Source organism: Anabrus simplex, chromosome X, assembly GCF_040414725.1.
Source record: "Anabrus simplex isolate iqAnaSimp1 chromosome X, ASM4041472v1, whole genome shotgun sequence".
Lineage (NCBI taxonomy): Eukaryota > Metazoa > Arthropoda > Insecta > Orthoptera > Tettigoniidae > Anabrus > Anabrus simplex.
The window spans coordinates 198110342-198133617 of NC_090279.1; the positions used below are offsets into that span (position 1 = coordinate 198110342).

Consider the following 23276-nt stretch of genomic DNA (forward strand, 5'->3'; position numbering starts at 1 on the left):
AACTCCATTGGTCATTGCCAGTTCCTTGGCTTCCATGAAATGCTGGCTGAACGTGTCATTAATATTTTCTCTCATTATCTGTAATTCTTGTTTGAGATCTTTGATATGTACTTTCTATTGTAGCTTAAAAATGAATGTGAGCAGAGGCAAGGAAAAGGAGCACTATTCACTTTAAAAATTTTGACACCAATAAAGAAACCAAAGTTGGGTGAAATGACTGTCTCTGACTTGACCCTTGAAAATTGAAAAGCTAAAGCAAGAATTAGGTACAGTAGAGTCTCGCTCAACTGACCTTCGCTTATCTGACTTTCCGTGTTATCCAACACTGGTAGACTCACCTTGAACGTTTGGTGGAGACTGAATTCTGGGTCACCCTGCGTGGAGGGTGTGACCGTGGGACAAGCACTGGTCTGACTGCTGGCGGTAGGACCGATTTTTTTCTCAACGACAGGTGCAACAAGTCTTCAGTCATTGTTCAGTGTTGATTGATTGGTTAGGTGTGGATGTTGTAGTTTTCATATTTATCCTCTGTCAGTATGGTGAGTAAATGGAATAAAGTGATTGTTTCTCTGGAAGACAACTTGAGTGCGTTAAAGAGACTGGACAAAGGAAAAACTCTTCAAAAAGTGGCTTCAGATTATGGTGTTGGACGTGTTACAGTAGGAGACTGGAAAAAAATAAGAGGGAAGAAATTGAAAATGGTGCTCTCTCAGAGCAACAAGTGATGCACTGAAAATTAGAAAAACTGTGAGTAGGAAAAGTAAGTGAAGCACTATTCCTTTGGTTCACTCAAAACTGGGAAAAGGGCCTGCCAATATCTGGCCCCATTCTGCAAGAAAAGGCGGTGTATTTCCAGAAGGATTTTAATGAAAGGCACCCTAATTTTACTGCCAGTGCTGGATGGTTTGATTGGTGGAAAAAAGTTACGGCATTAGGCAGCTTAATATCTGTGGAGAAAAACTGTCAGCTAAATCTGATGAGGTTGTGAAATGTTAAAAGGAATTTCAAGAAATAATTCTTGTTGAAGGATTAACCGTTGATCAGATTTTTAATTGTGATGAGACTGGGCTATATTTCAAGATGTTGCCATCAAAAACTCTCACAGCCCAAGCCGAGACGTCTGCACCTGGCTACAATCATAGTAAGGAAAGAGCTGCAGTTCTTGCCTGTAGTAATATTACTGGGAACTTAAAAAGCAAAATTGCTTATGATCAGTAAAGGAAAGAAGCCTAGGGCATTTAAAAACATTTCTGTTAATGCTCTTTCAGTATATTGCACGAATCAGAAGGCTGCCCGGATGTCTGCTGACAGCTTTAGAGACTGTTTTTTTAACAGTTTGTTCCAGATGTACAAAATTTCGAGCTCCAATCTTCCTAAAAAAAAAAAGCTCGTTTTCTAATAGAAAATGCTCCATTACACCCAAATGAAAAGCAACTTAGAAGTGATGACATCAAAGTCATGTTCCTCCCTCACATCGTGACATCATTATACTAGCCAATGAACCAAGGTGTGTTGGAAACATTGAAGATGAAATATCAGCGGGAACTCCTTTCATCCCTGATAGAGAAAACGGACAATGGCAACAACATGATAGAGAAGTTAAAACAAATCAACATGAGAGACGTGACATACTTGATAGCGCAGTCTTGGGAAGAAGATGAAACAACAATATTTGCAAAGTCTTGGAATGTATTGTCGAGTGGGCTTGAAGATCGAGAGGAGGTGGTACAAGAAAATATGGGAAACATTGTTCCCTTACTGAATTGCATTCCTGGCTGTGAGGATGCTACGATTGAAGATGTAAGTGGTGTGCACAAGAGCAGCTGTTTGAACTAACTGACCCTGATATATTGACTTTGTGAATGCTAATGAAACTGAGGATGATGAAGGAGAAGAACGAGGCATTGCAGAACAAAAGAAGAAAACGATGACTCACAGTGAAGGATTAAGTGCATTGGAAATGGCATTAAACTACGTTGAGCAACAGCTGGAAGCAAGCCCAACGGAGGTGTTGATTTTTCGTCGATGGCAGGATCTCGCAGTAAGAAAACATGAATCAGCAGGCAAGCAGACATTGTTGACAAGTTTATTTTTGTAAGACATTTGGAATGTTTTCTTTCAATACTGCATATACTGTACAATTGAATTGATAAATCAATAAATACAGTACCGTAAAACATATAGTTGTTTTAGTAATACAGTACCTTATAGCCTTCCTATTTGTTTCAGTTCATTTTCAAAGTTATTCTGCATTATCCAACATTTTCGGTGATCTGACGTACTCCAGGTCCCGTTTAGATCGGATAATCGAGACTCTACTGTAAAGTTAAAAACAAAATATGAAACAGAAATCACGGTCCTGAAGAAATGTAATGCAACTCTGTTGAAGAGTAACGCAGCTTTAAAGAAGAACAATCATACTCGTAAGAGTCTCCTTGCTTGCATGGAAGAGTATTCTGTAGGAAAATCCCAACACTGTAAAAAGAAGAAAAAGCAGAGTGTAATACAGAAGTACAGAAGGTATTCTCAATTTGCTTCACGCCAGGCCAAATTTGGAGTTTGGTGAACAGAGAAAGACAAGTAAAATGTGAAGTGGAAGATATCATATGGTCATTGACTTCAATAATAATAACAACAACAACAACAACAATTGTATGACCTCAGTTTGTTTGAGCAGGCATTTTAATTTGTTACTATATGGCTGCCTACTTGTCAATTTCGACCTTCCATTTTTCTGTAGGCAGATAATAATAATAACCTGCCTGGTGGTTATGATTATTAAAGCATCAAGTCTGTGTGGTCTGACATCATGGTTAGACAATTTGAGTCCTGCTGGTTGAAAAAATGTTCACCATCAGAATGTTGGCTGGCAGGGTAGGAAAGGTGGTGGTATACAATTTCTAATCACTAGATTACATGTCAAAAGGCTGGATTTAATTCCAAACCTCTCAGCGGTGTTCATATGTTCTGTCCGATGGAGACGTTAAACCTTGAGCCGACCCCCTGATTCATTCAACAGGAGAAGGCCATGTGCCGGCACCGGATTTCACCCTCTCCCTTCCTGTTAACATATATCACGTCATTCACTTCATCTCATTAACTGCTCTGCTTAGGTTGAAGTCAGGAAGGGCATCCGGCCGTAAAAACGTGCTATGAAGTTTCATCTCACTGCGTACCTTACTCCGTAACGGGACAATGGTTGGACATACAATAGTTACTTCAGCTTATCACAGTTATCTCTGGGGTTGCTGGAGCCACCCAGGCTCGTTTTGGTTTTGGCTGAGGGGTATAAGGAATAAATGCAGATCAGTAGTGATTGATTGATAAATCACCTCAGTCTTCCGGGTGGGAAGGCAGCAGCTAAGCCACTGAGCTAATTAGGTCCCCGGTTGGACATACAATAATAATAATACCAGTAATCTGTCTCCAACAATCACCAATTTAAGATACAAGCAAGAAAGAAAAATAAGGTAACTCTGCTGTTCAGTCGAGGACGTTACAAACATATCCATTGTACATGAATATCACTTACGCCGACGCTTGGTTCGCTAGAACAGGGAAGATTTCCACGAGACACTCGCAATGACTGAACATCGATTATATTCTAAAGGAGGAATTATTTCTCCCACAAAGGACTGGTTGAGCACAATAACCGAGTTTGAAGTAACCTGAAACCATTTCAAAGTGTAAAGGTTGCAAGTCAGTGACAAAATCGTTAGACCTTATGTGACAATCAGGACATTTACTCGTAGTAGAAACGTAAATAGAAAGAAAATCAGTTGTGGATTGCTTCATCCGTGGTAAAATTGACGTAATTTTGGGATTCCTTCAACTGTAATTTTTGTAGTTGACAGAAATAAGTGAACGTAATCTTTCTCCTTTATGTTCTGTTCTGAGATGTACTGATTCAATCCCGTAAACTGTGTATTATTATGCGAGATAACAGCTACCACCACGTCTCATCGTTCGTATAGCGCGCTCGGGTTCTCGCAGTGATATCATCCACTTTGCCAGCCAATGGCTACCGTTTCCCGTGAATTTCGCTGTATACGCCTGTTGTGCTTTCTCCTTCCATTGACAGCACTGGCACAGACTTGGGATCAGACCAAAGCTCAGAGTCTGAATTGCCTGCTTAAAAACAAAAACCAGAGCATAGAAATTTGAACTTGTCAGTCGATCCGTAAGATGTGAGCAATTCTGTTTTTATAGCGCGTAGGTGACTTCGCATTAGTTAAAATGCCATAAAATACATCGCAAAAACCAGTTAGTTAGATTTTTTTTTCTTATCATTTGACAGCTCATTTACTCCTCCCATCAATTACACGGTTCGCCAATACGCGCCAATGGAACACGCTCGTCATCTCCTGACCTGATAGTTACGTCATGAAAACCTGCACAAAATACGGAGTGGATAATTGTAATTATTGATAAAGAAGCAGTATCTGCAATAGCTATGTATTAGTGAATTGATATTTCAACCATAAAAGGAGACTAACACACTGAAGGTTTGTGTCCGTCTTCGGAAACTTTTTAACCTTTGTCGTGGACTGACAAATCTGTGTTTTGATTTCAGGAAGGACATTCCTGAGGTCATGTAATTTTATATTATTCCTTAAATTTTTCTAGAGCGTTCACATGCTAATTTGTTCTATTTATTATGTTATTCCTGTGAGAAAACTCTTATGTACATGCATCATGTTATAGGTTACTTTCTATGTTGTCAGAATGATTGAATTGTTATCTGTATTGTTTGATGACAGCTTCTGAAATGCCATCAGTGATTTTATTAGTAATTAGTCTGCGTTGCTAGACAAGAATTTGATAAAAGTTTTCCTGTACTCCAAAATGTTCTTTAGGAACAATTGGCAGAGGACACCAGTAATCGAACAATGTGCTGTCATTGATGATGTAATATTCCTCCCTTGTGTCTGTACTTTTGATATTTCACATGCAAAGTTAAAATGCTCTATCACAGTCATTGGCGGACGTGAAACGGTAATCAGGATTTCGTCTAAAGGATTGGGTTAATTTTTGTGGGTGTTAAATTGGTTATGGTAAAATAGGTCAGGATGAAAACGTGCTGAATATTTGACATTTGTTGTTTGTCTTTCTTCTGACTACATTACCTCCAATGTAGCATTGTAGTGGCGTGTTCTGTGTTATGATGCATGTTCTAGTGGCTGACATTCTAAAATGGTGAAGAGTATGTAATATGCAGAGGATACATTATATTGTGTGTGTGTGTTTGTGTAGTATGGCAAAATGATATATTACAGTCAGTTGCATATAATACTTGAAAGTACCACAAAGTTGGGTAACTTCTGCCATGCAGGGTAAATTTGGCCACTGACGAATAGCAGCACCGATTTTCTCCTGTCTCCTATACTGAAAAAGATGAACCATTTGCAACAGCTAAAATGCACACACAATAGAATGCTCTATCAACACTCGGTAGTCCAAAACACATTGGCGGGCTCACTGTTCATCAATTTCTTCTGCAGTCCCGACTATTGTCTTGTCTGTTAACACGAGAAAACAAATTGTTCTCTTGCCCCAGCATTCGATTCTCCATTCCAGTGGTTTATGGGGTCAAAGTGTAAGTACGTCTGGTAACAGATCAATACAATTTGATGCATTTTCAGGGAACAGTTTTGTGATAAAAGTTGTCCTCTTTCGGGGTAACTTCGGCCATGCCAAAAACATAGAGGAAAACATTACGCGGCCACAGGTATTGTAATTACAATCCCGTTTACCTCAAGAACGCTTTAGAAGAAATTAATAAAGCCACAATAATGGTTCGGTAAGCCTCTGAGAAGTAAGGGGAAGTTTATCCAGACAGGGAGGGGAAAGACAGTTCCCATTTTCAATGATAAATGTGCCTGTAGACAAATTATGTTGCTGTAAAGACGGATATCAGTTAACATGGAGGATACATCTTGAAGAACTTGATTGTTGGCCCAGATATTTTTCTAACTTAGAAGACAGTGTATTATGAGGGCAGTCCACAAGATTGCTTCTATTTCAACTTTCTTTTCTCTCCATACAATGGGACCATATGATTTTTGTAGCCTACCTTTTATTTATTATCTTTTGTACCATTTCAAATATTTATCCAATGCAGCATATTGTTTGCAGTACCGGTATCATACAATGCTTGTGTGCTTATGTAGAATAAATAAGAAGTTTCTTCTTTTGGGAAAATGTGAATTGTTCGGAAATATCCTGTAAATTTAATCACTTTACATCTCTTTCACCATAAATAGTTTTAATTTGTTTGTGATTGTTGATACTTGGCGTTCTTCAGGTTAAAAAAAAAAAAAAAAAAACAATCACGGTGGCCGAAGTAACAGTAAGTCGAAGAAAACATGGGGTAACTCCAGCCACTCTTTCGATAATCATAATTCATTACTGAATAACAATTAGAATTATCATCATATTTAAAAATGAAGAATAAACATGGCAGAAATTATATTTTTCAGAAAATTAGAGGGAATATTTCACATGTACATTAAAAACATATATGAAAAAGTGGCTGAAGTTACCCTATTTTATGGTACTAAGTTCAGGCCTACCGTATACAAAATGAACACACGTAAGTTGTGAATGTAGAACTTAGACCAGCCTCTGCGTGGTGCACCCTGAGCAACGTGGCTTGTCGATATCCCAGCAAGTTAGAGGATACACTTTAATATTATGCTGCTGTGAAAATGAACTTTTTAACACATGGTTTTGGCCCTAGTGTCGTGTCGTACAGCATGATAGGTAGTTTGGGAAATGTCACCTTAGGTTTGCAGTAATAATAGATTTGTGTTAATTTATAACACATATGGTTCTCATGGGTTGTTACCATTATTTTATACTGAGCTCGATAGCTGCAGTCGCTTAAGTGCGGCCAGTATCAAGTATTCGGGAGATAATGGTTCGAACCCTACTGTCGGCAGCCCTGAAGATGGTTTTCCGTGGTTTCCCATTTTCACACCAAGCAAATGCTGGGGCTGTACTGTGTAGAGATGAGAAGAATGCAAGAATAAGGAATGTGGGCTGCAAGCACGAACTTCCTGTTCTGCCCAGACAGATCAGCTCTTATCTGCTACACAAAAACATTGACTCACACTTTGCAGTTTGCTGGGTTACAACTGACAAGAGCGAAAAGCTGCCAGTAGTAGATAATATAAATTCACCTGGGTAGTAGCGGAGTTGCTATGGTAACCATTGCGTCACTGGCTCTGCTGGTGAAAACCCCATCACCCCGTGCCTCACCGGGCATGTGCATTCTACAGATCTCCCCACAATACCTTAATTAAGGCCAAAGCTGCTTCCTTCCCTGTCCCATCGTCGTCGTAAGACCTGTCTGTGTCGGTGCAACGTAAAGCAACTTGCATTACTCATTCCATTATTTTATTGTACTAGTTATTGAAATTTACTTGATAGTTGTTGCCTATAGCTTTTGAAAACTAGAAAGAGTGAAATTATCTGCCTGGCAAAAAGCGCTCCTTCGAGACTAACCTAGCTTACAAGATAACCATGTGTTCTTTCATGCTATGTTAACAATGGTTATTTCTTTTTATGTCTATCAGTGGTGATAAGTGTTTTTACAATATAGACTACTGTACTGTTTCTTCTGGTATGGTTCATTGTTTTCAGAAATCAGTCTCATCTTTCTCTTTGATGATCTGAAAGTGACTGAGGTATGAAATATAAGCAACACCCAATGGCACAAAGCCCTGTTGTATCTTGGCCTACCACTGCTCAGCCCAAGCCAGATTACAAGGTTACATGTGGTCAGCACATGAATTCTCTTGGTTCTTATCCTTGGTTTTCTAGACAGGGTAATGCCATTCCTTATACAGCCAGTCCATATAATATAAGATTTGGAAGTGCTGGTTACCGGGTTGATTGGTGTGTGCCTTTCAGTGGACTTGGCAGACTGCTGTGTAATAGCATTTGCTGGCTCAGTGAGGAATAAAATGAAACAAAACAAAAGAATCCCATGGCACTACAGCCCAGATGGCTCTTGGCTTACCTAGCGACTGTTGGTCAACCAAAGGCCTGCACCTCATTTCTCTAATATGCCTCTTCAGTGATGCCTAGGTTATCTATGACTGCTGATGATGATGCAACTGTTGGGAATCCAACCAATCTTGGGCATATGTTCAGACTATCTTTAATTCAAGAAGTGTGATGTAATCTCAATCCATTATTCTTCCTCTTTACCAGAAACACACTAGGAATGGCCGAAGCCATTCTTTAATTGTTCTTCTCTTGAGGAACTGAGGAACAAGTACAGTTGAGACTCAATGAATAGAAGGTTAAGTTCCAGGAGTTCAGTCTCAAGATAAATGAACTCAAAACAGTAGTGATGGCAATAAACAGAGGGGGACGACCGGTGAACATCATACTAGCAAAGTGTGGAAAGTGTGGAAAACATTACGTACCTTGAGATACACTTGCCAAGTCCGTCCGTTCTACTGGACCAATTTGATTCAGTTTTGTTTTATTCTCTCCGGAATTACCCGCCGGTGAATTATTATAAGTTCAGCCAACTTTGGTAATCAGATAATCAAATCATTACATGATCACTCCATTAATTGCAGGCAAAGGCTCATCTTAACTGCACCGAGCTCGATAGCTGCAGTCGCTTAAGTGTGGCTAGTATTCAGTAATCGGGAGATAGTGGGTTCGAGCCCCACTGTCGGCAGCCCTGAAAATGGTTTTCCGTGGTTTTCCATTTTCACACTAGGCAAATGGGCTGTACCTTAATTAAGGCCACGGCTGCTTCCTTCCAATTCCTAGGCCTTTCCTATCCAATCGTCGCCGTAAGACATATCTGTGTCGGTGCGACGTAAAGCAAATAGCAGAAGAAGAAAAAAAAAGCATTTACTGCAATACATTCTGTACTTAGCAGGTTGCTAAGTGACTAACACTTTCATTAATATTCTGATCCTTAGTAATATCATTGCATGCAGTCATGTTTGATTACTACCTTTCAAGCCAGAGAGTATGCACATCCTGTGATCACGGATGAATACTGTTCGCTGCTAGATTCCTAATAACGTGTATGCTGCTAAGAGAAAAAAATGTCTACGTACGAACAGACCCCATCATGACATATGCCTTAGACCTTATCTGGGAGCACATATCGAAGGATAACTTAGCTAAACTAGAAAGAGTGAAATTATCTGCCTGGCAAAAAGCGCTCCTTCGAGACTAACCTATGAGCTTACAAGATAACAATTGTGTATAGAAGAACTGCGATTAAAAATACTACTGCCTTCTACGACACAATACCAAGCTTTACATCAAGAACTGCCGGATTAAAAAAAACAAATATATGGATAGATTTTTACCAAACAGATGGCATGATGATGTCAGAATGGATGAATTCTGACTATGAACTGTGGCATACCGTAACGTGCTTCTTCTTAATTGTTCATAAAACCATTGAAAAGGGCAGGCAAAACAATATGACTACAACAGGCATATCAAGAAGAGTTATCTGACCTATTTATAACGAATGCGGGTCTTCTAGTAGATCTTAACATTGTCACCTGGGAGAATGATTAATATTGTAACTGTAGTTGTGATGTTTGTATGGGGGAAAAGTTAGTGTTAATAGACTGCCTGTCAAAAAAGAAAAAAAGAAAGTTAAGCACCCAGAAGGAGTGGTTGAAAGTGAATGAAACAACATATGCTGAAAGACCATATGCCACCGAGCTTGAAAGCTGCAGTCGCTTAAGTACGGCCAGTATCCAGTAATCGGGAGATAGTGGGTTCGAGCCCCACTGTGGCTGCCCTGAAGATGGTTTTCTGTAGTTTCTCATTTTCACACCAGGCAAATGCTGGGGCTGTACCTTAATTAAGGCCACGGCCGCTTCCTTCCAATTCCTAGGCCTTTCCTCTCCCATCGTCACCGTAAGACGTGTGTCGGTGCAACGTGAAGCAAAAAAAAAATGCCTTTAATGAACTGATTACAATATGGGATGAAAGAGACAAGGCCGTTAGCAGTTACAGGTGGAATGTTGGCGCCAGGTCAGTAGGGTGTTGCACACCCCTCCCACCCCTCCCTTGGCCGCAATGCATGCCATTATGCTGTTCGGAATGGTGTCAAACTGCCTTTGGGTTCTCTCCTGGGGCAAGTTTGTCCACGGTTGTTGCAGCTGTCCCTCCAGATCCCGCAGGTTGGTACTGGGACGGAGTGCTCTTCCAATGTCATCCCACACGTGTTCAATGATGGAAAGGCCCAGGGATCTTGCTGGCCATGGGAGGACCTCCATGTGCTCTAGGCAGACCATAGTCACATGTGCTGTGTGTAGATATGCATTATCATGTTGGAACACTTTCCCAGGATGTTGTGCCATGAAGGGTAAGACGTGTGGATGCAGAATGTCTGTGACGTATCGCTGTGCTGTCAAAGTCTGCCGAAGCACTAATACAGGTGACCTGAACGCATATCCTACGGTTCCCCACACCACAATGCCAGGGATTATGCCTCTGTCTCTTTCCACAGTATGGGCAGGATCTACCCACTGCTCTCAACACCGCTAGATCCACACATGATGGTCATCGGAGGTTATGGAGAAGCGAGGCTCATCACTGAACATGATGCGACGCCAGTCATCCTTTTTGCATGCCTCCCGGGTAAGGCACCACTCCTAACGCAGGCGTTGGTGTTCTGATGCCAATGGCAACCGACGCATGGAGCGGTAGGACCCCAATCCAGCGGATGTGAGTCGGAGAGACACTGTGGAGGAACTCACAGGATGTTGTAGAGTCTCCGGTACATGTTTGCGGATGGCGGGTGCCCAAGTTATTGGATCCCGCAATGCTTGGTGCACCATACAACGGTCCTCTCTTGGAGTGGTGTTTCTTGGTCGACCCAAACCTGAACAACATGATTGGGTGCCTTCATGTACCCATTGAGTCCAACATCGGGCCACTGTCACATCTGAATGGCCCACATGCCTGGCAGTTGCATGATACGACCAACCAGCCTCATGCAGTCCCACAATGCAGCCTCTGTCAAATGCTGTCAGTTTGTGGATAGGCTGTCTAACGCATCTGGGAGGCATCATAGGTGCTTCGTACTGTACGTAGTCCTCTCTGCACATCTTGCTTAACTGTCTGACTGACAGCAGTTGACTGGTAACAGCAGGACGGTGCCATCACGAATGCACTCTGGTGGGCGTTCTACACACTACACATCCTTGTAAATGTAATCATTTACTCACACATCAATGGTATGCATGTATACCGAAATGGGATCATACTGGACCACTCCTAGGACTTTTCTGTCAGGCAGTGTACTTGGAGCCATCGACATATATTGTGACATTTCCATAAGCATACCTTCCTTATCATGTAGTACCGTCATTGGTTGAAATTCATGGTTCGTGGCATCACTCGCGGAATTCAGCACTGATGTCATTACCATCTCCATCCATAGTGTAACAGCCATCTGGCTGGCAGTGGCAGTTCATGCGATGGGGAGGTCAGGAATAAAATGCACGTACATATTAGTTGTATCAAATTAGAGTTTAAGTGCAGGCTAACAACAAACAAACTAACTGCAAACCAACTGCACAGACTTCCACGCTTATGCTTTGAAGGAGCCATTCAAGTAGCTCTCGGCACATTCATTATATGGCCTGTGTGTGAGGCCAGAATGATACAGGCCTCTGCTGAATTTGACTGCTAGCATAGGAGGTTTACCGGTTACCATGGCAATGTATCGTTCTCAGTGCGATTTTATTTTGGTGTAAATAAATATCACGAGATGCGTTCATTGCATAAATCTACTTTATTCCTGCTATGTCTGTTCCTGAACAACACACAGTTATACACAATGCTACACTATTAAGGGAAACACACTGAAGCAATGTATTTTTTATTCTGTCAAGTACAGATATCAACCAAACCCTCAGTTCACTGTAACACTCACTCTAGCTCATACTCTACACACTCTGTCACTGTCTCCTGACTGACTGACTGGCCTCTCAGCCTGTCAGCTTTATATATATACTGTTCGACAAACAGTCTAGAAATATAGACTGGAAATGTTCTTGCAACACTAAATGGAACACATGCTGCGAATACACAAGGAACAATTGATTGACCAGCCTCTCGATTGGAGTAGATCAAACTCAAATATTCGATTACATATACACAAACCACAGTGACACAATCTAGACATTTTTTAAAATGTTTCTACATGTGTCTGGATAATAAATCATTACAGAAAGTTTCCAGAAACCCCCATATGTTTCAGAATGATAGTGGATTATACCCAATATACGAATATTACAGTGTTTCCTTCAGTTTTTGACTACACAAGTTTTGAGGTTATACAAATATACAATACATATTTACAGGGTATAGTCGTACTTAGCATTTAATAAAAATTAAAATGTATTAAACATAATCATTGAAGGTTTTAAAAGAGTTAGCTTATATGTAGGATGGTGTACATACTACAAATGATGGTCACGTGCATCGTCTCGTCTACACTGTCAATTGCTCTCACTTTTAGAGGCTTTGGTAAGACCCCAACTAGAGTATGGTTCCAGTGCATGTGACCCACACCAGGTTTACTTGACACGAGAACTGGAAAAAATCCAAAGGAAAGCAGCACATTTTGCTCTGGGTAATTTCTGACAAAACAGTAGCGTATCATAAATGTTGCAGACTTTGGGCTGGGAAGATTTGGGAGAAATGAGACGAGCTGGTACTAAGTGGTACGTTTTGAGCTGTCAATGGAGAGATGACATTAGTAAACAAGTAAGGTGGAGTGGAGTGAGTTGGAATTCAAGAGGACAAATTGGGGCAAATATTCACTTACAGGAAGAAGAGTTAGGGATTGGTATAATTTATTAAAAAAAACTAAAAAAAACCACTCGTTACGAATAGGTAACCAGCAGATTTAAGACCAGTTTTTGAAAGTTCTTTAATTGTACAGTTTATAATTTTTTATTGTTGTTATCCATTCCACACTACCCTCCATGTTTTCTCCTTGTTAAATGTCATCAATTTGTATCCTCTCTGTCATGCATTCTTTTCTTAAACTTTGGAAACACTGCATGGGTGAAGCAACAGGTAGAGGCTGGTTATTTTAATAGATCTACTGAAGCGAGTATTTTAGATTGAAATGTTTGTTGGTAACACTGTGTTAAAAATCCTTAAAGGCAGCATGTTCATTATTAGTACACCAAATATTTGTTCTTCAAATGTGCACCATCAAACTGTTACTTTTAGAACTTGTTGGAAGTTTTAACTTAGTGACATTATCACAGACTTCTCTTAAGATTGACAGCATCTACAATACAGGTGTGATTTTTTAAATGGAAAGTCTCGTTCTTGTAGTTCACATGAAATTGGTGGAATGCGTCTTAACACTGGCACGATAAACTGTTGCGTGAAACTACAAGCCCCTTTACTTTTTTTAAAATTTGAAACTTGTATTCAGTGCCACCTTGTAATAGGTACTGCACATCTCTTGCTTTTTTGTAAATCATGTTTCTTTTATCTCATTTCTAGTGATGGCTCGAGCAGAACCCACTGAACCTGGAGGTGTGCAGGTCATTCGCTCTGGTGGGTTTTTTCCTGTTTTAAGTTATCATCGACCCAATCAACATGGTCTGCTTATGACTCATACAGTCACAACATCAATAGGTTGGTACTTCTTGGTTCTGAATTATTTCTAACACCAAAAGTCATGACGTTCATTTATCATGTTATTACTGTACCATTTGCTAGATTTCATACAATGTAGTTGTTAGCCTATTTCAGTGTTGTAGTCAGTTATTCTCCTGTTCACAAGATAGCTAGTTCAAACCTGGCTGAGATCGGTGGCATTTGAGTGTATTTTGATGTGACAACGTGAGTGTGAAGGCAGAGTAGACTAAAAATACCGCAAAGATTGTCAAACATGGTCCATAGATGGCCAAAACGAAGGAGGAAGATAATAAATTTAACATCAAATTAAATTAGCAGACTCTTGAGATAACCTCTTTGACACTATCTGCAGATAAAAGGGTTCCCACCGACAATGCGTTACGTGAGACGCACTGTGTATTTATGGAACATACTATCGCTGCGCACGTGTGTACAACCGTATGATTGGGTGGAAAAGTCAAAGAAAAATTGACGATTCTTTAACCGAATGTAATGCACCACTACTGCTTGCAAGTAGAATTGGCTAGTGTGCGTATGCTTCGAAACACTGGGCCGGCACAATCAGCTGTCTCAATGCCTCAACACAACAACGCTTCACTGTTTTGAATCAGTGAGATTGCTTCGTGCGTCATGTCGCGTGAACAGAAACTCCAGTCGTTCCGTACATGTCAGCTACATCGATGCTTCGAAACAGTGATGGTGCTTTGTTTATCACCAATAAATGGAGCGAAAGGCACAACATGCTCCAGAAGGATTTCCTCCACATACCGATGTGCGGTAAGGCTCCCATTCTCCACGAAGACCAAATCCGTCCTGCAGCTGTATTGATTCCTTGTACATTGATTTCTTCAGTCAGTGGTGCGCAAGACATTTAAAAAATTGGAAATTGTAATTCGAAGTCGAATACATCAAAGTGGACAAAACCTGTCTCGATAAATAACAATGTTGTCTTAAAAATAAAGACAGATTATTGGTATTGTAAAGGTGGAGTTTTTCATCGAGGATTTCACAAGTTCATACTTTTGACAGTACAGGCTTTAACCTTTTTACTGCTGAGTTTTGATGACCAGGCGAACCCTCTGGGCTGGTTTTTTTTTTTTTAAGGAAGAAGCAGTTTTACACATAATTTTTTATTGATACTATTAATGAAATGCATAACATCCCCTTAGCCTCACAGCCCAATACGGGGTTGAGGAAGAGGTGAGATTATATTTTATACCATATTTTTACGGCCGGATACCCTTCCTGATGCCAACCTCAGTTGAGAAGATAATGAATATGAATGAATGATGGTGAATGACACTGGGAACCCAATCCCTAGCCGAATGCAGAGCTTGGCTCCATAGCCGTAGCATGTTAACATGCACGGCTACTCCGTTCACTGGTACTATTACTGAACTATAATATAAAATTGTTGATCCAAGAACTGGTATTATCAAAATCATTGATATTTGGGGAAAAAAGAATTTATCTGAGGAGGGGGGTGACAATTCCGCATGAGATTCATCATACTTTGTCTCGCACTTTCTTGTAGTTCACTATCGCCCCCCATATATTCTCCATCTTCATTATGAAAATGTACCTCTCTCCAGAATCACTATTTATGAGGAAACATTCAATTTCTTCGTCAACAAGAGTTGAATGTATACTTCAAGATGCCATGATGGCTTCACATTAGCAGGAAAGACGTTGTACTCCAATGAAGCTGAAATAACATCAGATCACTTTCAGAACAAGTGAAATGGAATGGTATATGTGCCGTACAGAACCTTTTTGAGCATTTCCACGGAATTTCAAAGCACGACACTACATCCCGTTCATATGAGATCAGTGAAGTACACACTGCACCAGAACGTATATATACGGGTTTGAAGGATGAGACACGGCATTCAGTAACCTATATATACCGGTTTGTCATTGACTGGGTTAAGATGAAATTTATTTAATGGAATCTATCGCCCTAAACGACACGCAAGGAAGAAAAACCGTTGGGATGGAATATTATGGAAAAGACACTGGAATGGTTAATTAAGTTATCCTTTTTTATAGGTATCATTCTGTTATATGTTTCAGCGTTCAGTCTGCAAGCCTCTGTGAATTTACTAAACGTCGCCACAGTCCTCGATTTGCAACTAGTGTTGTGGCCTCATTTAGTTCTATACCTCTTATCTTTAAATCGTTAGAAACCGAGTCTAACCATCGTCATCTTGGTCTACCTCTACTTATCTTACCCTCCATAGCAGAGTCCATTATTCTCCTAGGTAACCTATCCTCCTCCATTCGCCTCACATGACCCCACCACCGAAGCCGGTTTATGCGTACAGCTTCATCCATCGAGTTCATTCCTAAATTAGCCTTTATTTCTTCATTCCGAGTGCCCTCCTGCCATTGTTCCCACCTGTTTGTACCAGCAATCATTCTTGCTACTTGCATGTCTGTTACTTCTAACTTATGAATAAGATATCCTGAGTCCACCCAGCTTTCGCTCCCGTAAAGCAAAGTTGGTCTGAAAACAGACCGATGTAAAGATAGTTTCGTCTGAGAGCCGATTTCCTTCTTACAGAATACAGTCGATCGCAGCTGCGAGCTTACTGCATTAGCTTTACGGCACCTTGATTCAATCTTACTTACTATATTACCATCCTGGGAGAACACACAACCTAAATACTTGAAATTATCGACCTGTTCTAGCTTTTTATCACCAATCTGACATTCAATTCTGTTGAATTTCTTACCTACTGACATCAATTTAGTCTTCGAGAGGCTAATTTTCATACCATACTCATTGCACCTATTTTCAAGTTCCACGATATTAGACTGTAGGCTTTCAGCACAATCTGCCATTAAGACCAAGTCGTCAGCATAGGCCAGACTGCTTACTACATTTCCACCTAATTGAATCCCTCCCTGCCATTTTATACCTTTCAGCAGATGATCCATGTAAACTAAAAAAAGCAAAGGTGAAAGATTACAGCCTTGTCTAACCCCTGTAAGTACCCTGAACCAAGAACTCATTCTGCCATCAATTCTCACTGAAGCCCAATTGTCAACATAAATGCCTTTGATTGCTTTTAATAATCTGCCTTTGATTCCATAGTCCCCCAGTATGGCGAACATCTTTTCCCTCGGTACCCTGTCATATGCTTTCTCTAGATCTACGAAACATAAACACAACTGCCTATTCCTCTCGTAGCATTTTTCAATTACCTGGCGCATACTGAAAATCTGATCCTGACAGCCTCTCTGTGGTCTGAAACCACACTGGTTTTCATCCAACTTCCTTTCAACGACTGATCGCACCCTCCCTTCCAAGATGCCAGTGAATACTTTGCCTGGTATACTAATCAGTGAGATACCTCGATAGTTGTTGCAATCCTTCCTGTGCCCTTGCTTATAGATAGGGGCAATTACTGCTTTTGCCCAATCTGAAGGTACCTTACCAACACTCCACGCTAATTTTACTACTCTATGAAGCCATTTCATCCCTGCCTTCCCACTATACTTCACCATTTCAGGTCTAATTTCATCTATTCCTGCTGCTTTATGACAATGGAGTTTATTTACCATCCTTTCCACTTCCTCAAGCATAATTTCACCAACATCATTTTCCTCCTCCCCTTGAGCTTCGCTGTTCACAACACCACCAGGATGATTTCCTTTTACATTGAGAAGATGTTCAAAATATTCCCTCCACCTCTCCAGTCATTCCCTGGGATCTATTATGAGTTCACCTGAATTACTCAAAACACTGTTCATTTCCTTTTTCCCTCCCTTCCTAAGATTCTTTATTACTGTCCAGAAAGGTTTCCCTGCTGCTTGACCTAGCCTTTCCAGGTTGTTACCAAAATCTTCCCAAGACTTCTTTTTGGATTCAACAATTATTTGTTTCGCTCTGTTTCTTTCATCTACATACAACTCCCTATCTGCCTCGGCCCTTGTTTGGAGCCATTTCTTATAAGCCTTCTTTTTACGTTTACAAGCTGCTCTCACTTCATCATTCCACCAAGCTGTTTGCCTTTTCCCGTCTTTACACACAGTTGTTCCAAGGCATTCCCTGGCTGTTTCTACTACAGCATCCCTATATGCCACCCATTCACTTTCTATATCCTGAACCTGCTTAATGTCTACTGTTCGAAACTTCTCACTAATCATATCCATGTACTTCCGTCTAATTTCCTCGTCCTGGAGATTTTCTACCCTTATTCGTTTGCAGACAGATTTCACTTTCTCTACCTTAGGCCTAGAGATACTTAGTTCACTACAGATCAGATAGTGGTCTGTATCATCGAAAAATCCCCGGAAAACTCGTACATTCCTAACAGATTTCCTGAATTCGAAGTCTGTTAAGATATAGTCTATTATGGATCTGGTACCCCTAGCCTCCCATGTGTAGCGGTGAATAGCCTTATGCTTGAAGAATGTATTTGTAACAGCTAAACCCATACTAGCACAGAAGTCCAGCAAACGCTTCCCATTCCCATTAGCTTCCATGTCTTCCCCACATTTACCAATCACCCTTTCGTATCCTTCAGTTCTATTCCCAACTCTCGCATTGAAATCGCCCATTAGCACTATTCTATCCTTGCTGTTTACCCTGACTACGATGTCACTCAATGCTTCATAAAACTTGTCAACTTCATCCTCATCTGCACCCTCACATGGTGAATACACGGACACAATTCTAGTCCTAATTCCTCCAACTGACAAATCTACTCACATCATTCTCTCATTTACGTGCCTAACAGAAACTATGTTCCGTGCAATGGTATTCCTGATAAAGAGCCCTACCCCAGACTCTGCCCTTCCCTTTCTAACACCCGTCAAGTACACTTTATAATCTCCTATCTCTTCCTCGTTATCTCCCCTTACCCGAATATCACTTACTCCTAGCACATCCAGATGCATCCTCTTTGCTGACTCAGCCAGTTCTACTTTCTTTCTTCCATAAGCCCCATTAATATTGATAGCTCCCCATCGAATTCCATTTCGTTCGCCAAGTTGTTTCCAAGGAGTCCCTCGCCTGTCAAATGGGAGTGGGACTCCGTTACTCCCATAGGTCCGAGGCTTGCTTAAAATGTTCTGAGCTCGGTCGATTCATGAAGCAGGATGCTGCCCTACTTGCACATAGTCCAAGTGAGGATCTCTCCTCTAACGGGTTATGGACCACCGGTGGATTGTATAGTCCTAGCCGCCTGAGCACAAGGAGGACCACGACTCAGAATATGTCCGAGATGCCCACTCCCATTCCATAGCAACTGGTATCCCGACTCTCAGGACCACTTACTAGGCCACTCAGCCGTTGCCCATGGTTCACGAACTAGGACGTGACTAGAGTAACCCACAAACATGAACCATTTGAAAATAAATGGCTTTAAAAAAAAAAAAATCTGTATGTGTTGGTGCGATGAAAAGCAAATTATAAAAACAATGTTTCCTTATTTCAGCTCCTAATCCTACAAATACTGGTCCTTCAGGAGGAGTGAACATCGGGCGTCATACCGCTGAAGGTTCCCGGATGCTGCACAATAACCTTGTCAGCGTAATAGAGGAGTTACGTCCTTTCGTGGAACTGGTAAGAGCGGACGAGAATGCGGGTGGGCTTACTCTCCCGTCGTGGGTCAGACAAACGCCTCCTTCCAACATGCCTACAACCACAGCACCTACGGCATCAGACAGTTTTGTGATTACGCTGGAAAGTGATGGAGCGCAGCAAGGTTCAAGCAGTAACAGTACCAACAACCATTTACATGGACATCATCACAGTACCGGCACTACAAATAATTCTTCAACTGAAAACTTCCTGAACAACGTCCGGGAGGCTTCTGGCACTGATCAAAACCACCAGCACAACAACAACAATAATAATAATAATAATGTGGAGGAAGGTAAGTGTTGTCAGAAATTCTTTTGATTAGGCCTAGCAACGATTGAATAATTGCTTGATTGATCAACTATTTAGTAGCCAATATAAAACTCACTGAAATGGATGGCAACGCTCACTGGCAACTTGTTAATCACGGCATCTAAAAATTTGTTGCAAGGGCGAGTTTTTCAAGTTATGATTGAATCCACTAATCAGTTACGCCACAGATTTTATGAGTGAGTTTCTGGTTGTTGTACCGGATTGAGTGGCTCAGACGGTTAAGCCGCTGGCTTTCTGAACTCAAATTGGTAGGTTTCATCCTGGTTCAGTCCGGCGGTATTTGAAGCTGCTCAAATATGTCATTGCCGTGTCGCTAGATTTACTGGAACGTCAAAGAACTGCGGGGCAAAATTCTGGTACCTCGGCGTCTCAAAAAAACCGTCAAAAGTAATTAGTGGCACGTAAAAACTTTTTTTTAAACATCGTTATGCCCTACTCAGGAGCACGGTTGTACTTGCTTAGCTGATGTGTTTGCCTTCTTTTCCTCCCAAAATCTCTTCATCCTCTCGCTGAGCTTCTTCCTTCTTCATCTAAGTTATAGTAGCTCTGGTGTTGGGTTTGTCTTCAAAGTGGTGATTGCCGATTTTGTTTCTGAATTTACATCTGTCCTGTACAATGTCTTCTGAGATGTTGATATCATAGAGATCTGTTTCAATTTCACGAAGCCAGCTGTTCTTGGTTTTAGATGAAAGGGCCAGGTTGAGAATTCTTTTAGTTAGCCTGTTAGTGTTCATTCTGATAATGTGTCCATAAAATTTCAATCGTCTTTTCCAAAAAGTGTGAGAATTATTATTATTATTATTATTATTATTATTATTATTATTATTATTATTATTATTATTATTATTATTATTATTATTATTCAAAAGGAAATCCTGTCTGTTCATGAACAAGTCCTCCATAATAATGAAATTTTGAATTTAGGAATGCTTTACCGTTGGTCTCTAGTAAGTGGTACTCTCGTTCGTCAGTAGATGGCTCACTGTACACTAGCCTTCCGAATGGGAGGCAACAACACCATCTTGGCTCTAATTAACCTTCATTATTAGAGAAGTCTTGCTCGTCATCAGACGAGACTTTCTCCTGAAGACACGGAGCAAAGTTCTCTCCGAAAAGTAAAGAATTTCACCTTGTTTTCTATCGCAGCAAAAGCTCAAGAGCTTATTATCATGTCTACTTTAACCCATTAACGTACTAATTTTAATGTGCTGAGCATGCGCATGTATACCCCATGCATAAGGTACAGTTTTACGCTGCTAAGATTTATACATGTAATCTGCAACATCATCATTATCTTCATTTCCTGTTTCCAGCTTCCCAGGTTGGGTTGTGAATCAAGGACCTCCATCGCTGCCTGTCGCTTCACCACTCTTCTCCTTTTTTAAGTACATCTTCTGGTTTTCCTCCCTCTTCTCTATGCAGTCTCACATTGAATCTGTCCACCTCTTTTGGGGTCTTCTTCGTGGTCTCTTCCCTGTTAACTTTTCTGAAAATGCTTTTTTTGGCACTCTCTCTTCTCCCATTCTCATCATATGCCCATACTACTTTGTTGTTTCTATCCTGTCTTGAAGTTTCAAGATTCCTGTCCTTTTCCTTATCACTTAATTTCTAATTCTATCCTTTCTGGTCTTGCCCTCGATACCTCTTAGGAATTTCATTTCCGCTGCCTGTATTCTACTCTCCTCTCGTTTTTTTGTAGTCCACGATCCAGCTGCATAGGTTAGTATCGGTTCATAATAAGTTGAATATATTACTTTCTTACATTTCTTTGGGACATCTTGGTTCCACAAAATACCCCTTACACTCTGGTAGAAGCTTTTGCTTGTTGTATTCTTTTCCCAATTTCCTCGGTTATCTTTCCATCTTCTGTGATCACACTTCCCAAGTACTTGAAACTTTTAACCACTTCCAGAATTTTACCATTCAGATTTATCTTTCCTCTTCCTTCCTTCCTTCCTTCCTTCCTTCCTTCCTTCCTTCCTTCCTTCCCTCCTTCCTTCCTTCCTTCCCCTTGTCTTCACTATTGTTTTACTTTTCTCTGTGCTTACTTTCATCCCAAATTTTTCTCTCTCTTGATTCCATACATCTACTTGTGTTTGCACTTCCGTTTCATCCTCACCCCGTATCACTATATCATCTGCAAACAACATGACTTTTGTTGCCTGTCTTCCCAATCTCTGTTTAATGTTCTTAAAAATTTCATCCATGACTATGATGAATAGTATGGGAGATAGTACACTTCCTGTCGGAGACCAGCCTCAACTTTAAACCATTTTGTTTTTCCTATACTTGTCCTCACACTACTAACACAATTTTTGTACATAGCTTTTATTTTGCACTTCCACTTGGTTAACTTGTTTTTGCCTTAATGTGTACCATACCAACTGTCTGGGCATACTGTCATAAGCTTTATCAATGTCAATAAATGTCATCACTATGTCTGTTTCAAACTCCCATCTTTTCTCCATCATATGTCTTCATGTAAAGATCAGGTCAAACATTGATATGTCTTTCCTAAAACCATACTCTTCTTCTTCTTCTTCTGCTTCCATTTCTACTTCTAGCTTCCTCCCCAATCTTCCTTCCAATACTCTCTCAATATCTTAGCTACATGGGCAATAAGGGTGATCCCTCTGTAGTTATTACATTCCTTTTTATCACCTTTTTTAAATATCGGGATAATTAAACCCTTTCCCCACTCCTCTGGGATCTCTTTCTGACTCCAGATTATTCTCAATAATCTATACAGCCACTGTAGCTGTATTGGTCCTGCTGCTTTTTTCATGTCCGTAGTTACCTCATCCACTCCTGCTGCTTTACTGCTCTTCATCTTTTGTATGGCTTCCGCTATTTCTAACATCAATATCTTCCTTTCTTGTTCTTCTTTCCCCATTGTTTCTTCTTGCTCCTTCTCATGTACCAGTTCACTGTATTCAGTATTTAGCAATTCTGAGAAGTATTTTTTCCATCTTTTTTGTATGTCATCTCTTTGCTTCAGTATCTGCCCTGTTTCAGTTTTTACAAATTTTGTATCTTCCCTATTTCATAAACTATTCTTCACCAACCCATACAAAACCTTTTTACTTCCCTTTATATCCTCCTGTAAAGTTTCTGTGAAACTTTCCCAGCTCTTCCATTTCTCTTCTTGTACTATTTTCTTACATACCTTTTTGGCTTCTTTATATTTCTGCCAATTCTCTGTACTATTGCTGCCTATCCAATTCCTCCAAACCATTTGTTTCTCTTTAACTGCTTCCTTTACCCTGCTATTTCACCAAGGAGTGTCCTTTTCGTTTTTCCTCCCTGATAGTCTTCCACAGGTATTACTGCACACTATACAAAACCATTTCTGAAACATGTCCATTCCTCTTCACTGTTCACGTCATCTTTGGGAATTTCTTTCTTCAGATCCTCTTGAAACTTTTCCCCTGTTTCTTTCTCTTTTAACTTCATCCCTTTATTTTTCTTTCCCTTTTTTCTATTTTGTTATTTTACCAAGTCTTAATTTGACTACCACCACTTTATGGTTCCTTCGAAATCTGCTCTTGGCATTGCTGTCACATCTTCCAGTTGTCTACGTTTCTCCTTCTCCACCAGAATAAGATCAATCATTGTCTTTGTCTTTCTATCTCCCCAACAATATCTAGTTATCTTTTAGAGTTCTTTTTTCTAAACCACGTATTGC

General features: G+C 40.4%; 1 protein-coding gene across 1 annotated transcript in view; it reads left to right on the forward strand.

Annotated features, from left to right (window-relative positions):
* Positions 1-4164: 4164 nt before the first annotated feature.
* LOC136886841 (RING finger and transmembrane domain-containing protein 2) overlaps positions 4165-23276 on the forward strand; it is a 137303-nt gene continuing 118191 nt past the window's right edge. The window contains exons 1-3 of the mRNA XM_067159684.2: positions 4165-4417; positions 13531-13665; positions 19113-19553. Coding sequence (XP_067015785.2) covers positions 4384-4417; positions 13531-13665; positions 19113-19553 — 610 coding nt within the window. The 5' untranslated portion in view covers positions 4165-4383. The remainder of the gene's footprint in view (positions 4418-13530; positions 13666-19112; positions 19554-23276) is intronic.